The sequence below is a fragment of the Adiantum capillus-veneris genome, chromosome 13 (assembly GCF_014529385.1).
Source record: "Adiantum capillus-veneris isolate H3 chromosome 13, ASM1452938v2, whole genome shotgun sequence".
Taxonomy (NCBI): domain Eukaryota; kingdom Viridiplantae; phylum Streptophyta; class Polypodiopsida; order Polypodiales; family Pteridaceae; genus Adiantum; species Adiantum capillus-veneris.
The window spans coordinates 46,353,138-46,358,596 of NC_140943.1; the positions used below are offsets into that span (position 1 = coordinate 46,353,138).

The window sequence follows — 5,459 nt, forward strand, 5'->3', positions numbered from 1 at the left end:
CGAAGGGTGTAGTGTTTCACAAAATAGTTTGTTATGCTACCCTATATGCGCACAATGCAGATTGCAATTGCATTGCCCAATCAGTTCTTTTAAAATGGACTACTCCTGTGAGGATCTTGTTTGTGTGTTCCACTTGATTGTTGGCTTGTGGATGATAGGATGTAGACTTGTTATGAATGATCATGAATTCATCTAGTAAGTGTTTAATCACTTCATTCAAGAAATGTGAGTCCCTGTCACTTACAATCTTGATTGGCAAACGATATCTTATAAAGACATTCATACAAGAATAAAGCTATAGTCATTGCATCATTTTTCCTTATGGCTTTTGCTTTAACCATTTTGTCAAATAGCTAGTAGCCATAATGATATATTTGGCTTGGCTCTTATAAGATGGCGGTTCAATGGGTCTCACAAAACCTATGCCCCATTTAGTAAAAATCTTGACCTCCATTAGTGGTCTTAACCGCATATTATCTCGCTTTTATAGCATATTTTCTCTTTGGCAAGCACCACCTCATTTAATGTATGCTTTGGCATCAAAAAATAGAGTAGGCCACCATATATTAGCCATCATAATTTCTCCATAATAGGTGGTGTTGACTGCAGAATGTGGTGTTGGCAAACACCACCTCATGTATTGTATGCTTTGGCATCAAAAAATAGAGTAGGCCACCATATCTCAGCCATCATAATTTCTTCATATTAGGCGGTGTTGACTAAAAATGTCTCCCTACTAATCCTACATACTCTTGCTCTAGGATATTCTTGAGTGGCACATAAACAAACAAATTTGTTGGTCCTTGCCGCATCTATATAGAACCCTCCATTATAGTATAATCTCAAACCTCAATTGCAATTTCTCTTTGTCTCTATTTACTCCAAGTTTTAGGAAAGATCTGTGCTGTGAGATATTCCAATAATTAATGTCCATATCGAGGTACAAATGGAATTTTGATTAGTGTGGCATATGGTATTGGTGTCACCTCATGGCATTTCTCACATATTTCAATGTATCTATGGATGTTCATTTTCATTGATGGCCAATAAACCCCCAATCATTCAAGCAGTTTACAATGTGGTCCCTCACAAAGTGCTAGCTTGGCTCAAATATAATTTTTGTTCTTGTGATTCAATGCAAAGATTCATTATTATATCAAGATTCCTTTGATACAATAGTTTACAATGTGGTCCCTCACAAAGTGCTAGCTTGGCTCAAATATAATTTTTGTTCTTGTGATTCAATGCAAAGATTCATTATTATATCAAGATTCCTTTGATACAATATTCTTGCAAATATTTGATACATTGCTGATTGTTTAAGTATCCTAGGGTATAGCTAAATAGAAATGTTTTGTGTCAAACTACTAAGAAATATTTGGACCTTGAAAGGGCCCTTTGGATTAAGAAAGGCTTGAGGCTACACCAATAGGAAGAGGGTGGTAGTACCACTTAGTAGCTAAGTAAAGGTAGGGAGGAGATTAGTTTGACCCTCTAATAATGGATTTGTCCCTAGAGAGAAGTGGGTTCATTATGTCTATCTACATACTTACTATCCCACCAAAAGAAGGTCCGCCTTTGAAAAAACCTTAAAATTTTCTAAACATTCTTTTTAACCTTAAAATTTAAAATTTTCTAAACATTCTTTTTTTCCCTCTCAAGCCTCCCCCACCATATTCCAACATCAAAATGACATTTTCTCTCCCAATTTTTTTTTCTCCATTTTTCTAGTGCGAAAACTAACCCCATATTTTCTCCAGCTTCCTTTGCAATCCCTTTCTCTAGAACCTGCACCCATTGAAGCTCTCCATAGCTACCATCTACACCCTCAATCTCTCTCTAGAACCTAAAACAAAGGTCTCCATATAAGCTACCATCTAAACCCTCTCTCTCTCTCTCTCTCTCTCTCTCTCTCTCTCTCTCTCTCTATAAAAGCTATAGTAACTCAAGCTCTCCATAACTAACATCTACACCCTCACTCTACACACTCTCAAGGTCAAACTCAAGCTTAACCTCCCCCACTTGTCGAGTTCTCCATAATTTCCATCTACACTCTCCAAAGCTCAAGCTCTCCTACCTTCCCTTAGATCTCCATAGCTACCATATACACTCTCTCACACTCAAGCTCAAGCTCTTGGGAATCAACCCTCTACACCTCTCCCCTTCCACCCAAACGCCTAAGGATAATATATCCTCCACAGCTTGCATCATCTCATGCTTTCCTTAGCTTCTTTGCCAAGATCTCCCCCACTTTTACAATCATGGAGAACCTAAAAATACATTTTCCATAGCTTGGTGAGTTGAAGGCTATGTCCTAAAGAAAGGATCATCAACTAATCTCCCTAAAACACTTCCTCGTCCTCGCTAAGCTCTAAAATATTATGGCATAGCAAGATTTATTTCCATGGAATCACTTGTACATAGACCAATGAATGCCAATGTGGACTCATTCTTCTTGATCCATTGAGAATGTTGATTGGCATCACCTCAAACATGCTCGTGCTCGTCGGTAGTTACGGTCTTCCACAATCCTTCCCACACCATTAGGATCTGAATCCCGTGCCAAAAAACTTCTCGATGGTGATGTCATACTTGCAAAGCCCAATGTTGGTCAAGTTGAGGATATTTCTTGTGAGAATGTCCCTTAAGAGTTAAAAAAAACCATTTATTGAGAGAAAAATAGATCGTTTAAGGTCTTTGTAATATAATAGGAAAAAACACCTTATAGATTCTCTAGAATACACATTATGGTTGTGTATGCATGTGCATGAAGTTATATTAGATAACGCTAATGCCTTGGGGAATTGCCCTGATGAGGGCACATGACTTGGAGAATGAGTGTGCATATGGAGTGGAAGTTGAATGTACGACAGCCCAAGGACTTGCGTAATGAGTAGGAAGAGTGGGGGAGGGTGCTCCCCTCCTTGATTGGAGGGCCCTTGAGGGCTTGATAGAGAAGTGAGGAGCTTCACGTTCTCAGTAGTGAAACTAAGCACATTACGTCTCATTGTTATTTCTTCACTTCTCTTGAGACTTGACCCTAATAGAAATGTTTTCAAGTGTGCCAACAATGCCTCTCATCCAATTAAAGAAGCTGGAAAGAGTGATCTTGCTAGCATGTACAAAGGAGTCATATATGAGCTCACAAACTATATATGACACGTCGCCTCTTGTTAATGAGGTATCTTTCATCTCTCTCGTCCTATCAATCTCAATAACAATGCATGGACAGGTTCTCTTAGGATGACGATGATTGATGTGATGATGTTGACGAGTTCCTTGATGATACCCAGAACCTTGTTGTTGACCTAGGTACTATGGATTTTGGAAGTAGATGAAGCATGCATAGGAAAGATGGAACCATAGCTTTACATTTTTTTGTCTCTTCCTAAGTTTGTGTGTCTATTGTTGGTTGAAAATAATTTTTTTCCTAGAAAATGACATTACTTTGCATACTTCACAAGCTTTGCTTAGCATGCAACCATAACATATGAATTTTTTTGTAATTACAAACCCATCCTGATTTGGAAACTTCCCCGACTTTTGGAAAACGTTCCATGGCATGTTTAGTGGCGAGCTTTGCCGTAAACCCACTAGGCAAACGTGTATCAACAACCAAGTATGCTCACCACAACCCTTTGAAAATCTTACACATAACATTGAGAGATGGAATAAGTACCACATAGGGCTGCTTTTTTACAATTTTCAAAAAACAACCCATCTTTTATGACAGAAAATGCGAGCCACCCTTCAAAAAATGCACTAAAATGGCTTAAAAATCATAAAGTCCTCAAAAGTTTGAAGGGCAAGGATGCTAGTAAAAAGCAACCCGGGTACTGTATGCACAAACAAACCCTACGTCTTTTACCCAAGAAGTGCAGCTCAGTTGGTGAAGCCTTCATGATGTAACCCCAAGGTTGAGAGCTCGAGGCTCATGGGTTGCATTCTCTTGGGTTATTCTTCTCGTAATTTGGGAGGTTGTTCCCACGGGTGGCCCCTTAGGGCATTGTGTGTATATCAAGTCCTGTTGCAAATACACAGATCCCTACTTATACCTTCCCCGTGCTCATGGTTAAAAAAAACATCCTATGACTTTTCATGTGACATGAAAGTTGCTTACCTATTGTGTGCTCTCTCTGTCTCTCTCTCTCTCTTTGGAAGATCACATTATCCACTCTATAACATTACATCTTTGCAAGGATAAACAGGGCCATTGCCCGTTTATCCTGAACTTGCATAATAGCTAGAATGTCCTCCATCACCTTGTTTTTATACAGATGCACAAGTAAAGACCTCTCTCTCTCTCTCTCTCTCTACAAAAGAGGCACGGGATAGTGAGTGGCAAGAGCTACTATGTGTATATTATTTAAAGGAAGAAGGGGAGGATTACAAATTACGGACAACAGCCTCTGTTGCAGAGGAGAGTACACTTCTGGCCGGCTCCTCCATAGACGCAGCACTCGTACTTTTTGGCATCGTAATGCTTGGTTATTTTGGGAAAGCCGCATGGGCAAGCTGCAAAAGACACAAAGCAGATTTGTTATGGCGCGCGCACACACACACACACACACAGAGAGAGAGAGAGAGAGAGAGAGAGGGTCTACCTTGCGCATACTGTGGGGGTGCAGAGGCCGCCATGAAGATGACGAGGAGAAGAAGCACTGACATCGCGTGAAGTTTGAAAGCAGCCATTTTTCTCAGTTACGCTACCATGGGCAGCGGGCTGCAGTTGGCCAGTTTATAAAGATGGGTCGATCCATTAGCATTCTTGGGCACGCTTCTCAGTCCAAATTGCCACGTTTTTTGAGAGGACAGGAGAAAGTGGGAAGGTACATGTACAGAAAGAGGATACATTAAGTAAAGGTGGTGGGTGAGAATAGTGGTTCTCCCTCGTTACTAATTGACCTTCATTTGGGAGGTGGGATCAATCCTTAATTGACACTTTCATTTGGGAGGTGGAATCAATGGCTCACGATTATCAGTTGATCATGATCGTTGGATTGTCTATGGAATGCAAAAGATTCTCACTTTTTAGGATCCGGGACTTGAACCTGTTACTCTTTCATCCACGGAATTGAGTCTAACCACTAAGCTAACGCACGCTCGTTGAAAGGTGTGTGTGTGATAAGTTTACAGATCACGACGTCGCGAAAAAGTTTACACTTAGTTCACACCTAGTACACACCGAGTTCGCGTTGAGTTTGTTGTGGTGTGCAAACCCTCCCCAGTTCACACCGGGTTCACGTTGACTTCACACCGAGTTCACACCAAATTCAGTGTGGTGCACATACCTCCGAGTTCACTCTTAGTTCACACCTAGTTCACACGACGATCGAACGGTACGGATTGCACCGGCCTCGCGACGCCTACTGTGGGCCATTGATCCCACCTCCCTGGGGAGGTGTCATTTAGTGACGAGGGTGGTTCTCTCTTCTTTGGTGCTCGCCATAAGGGAGGGG

General features: G+C 40.9%; 1 protein-coding gene across 1 annotated transcript; it reads right to left on the bottom strand.

Annotated features, from left to right (window-relative positions):
- Positions 1–4,335: 4,335 nt before the first annotated feature.
- On the bottom strand, positions 4,336–4,803 carry LOC147443919 (uncharacterized). The gene is made up of 2 exons (XM_086527754.1): positions 4,605–4,803; positions 4,336–4,515 (listed from the first exon to the last, which is right to left on the bottom strand). Exons 1-2 carry the CDS (start codon positions 4,690–4,692, stop codon positions 4,394–4,396), a joined length of 210 nt encoding a protein of 69 aa, XP_086383880.1. The 5' UTR covers positions 4,693–4,803; the 3' UTR covers positions 4,336–4,393.
- Between the last annotated feature and the right edge of the window lie 656 nt (positions 4,804–5,459).

Coding starts and splice junctions, on each gene's coding strand:
- LOC147443919 (XM_086527754.1), bottom strand. CDS start 4,692: ATGGCTGCTTTCAAACTTCACGCGATGTCAGTGCTTCTTCTCCTCGTC. Junction 4,516..4,604: donor ACCCCCACAGTATGCGCAAG/GTAGACCCTCTC, acceptor TGTCTTTTGCAG/CTTGCCCATGCGGCTTTCCC.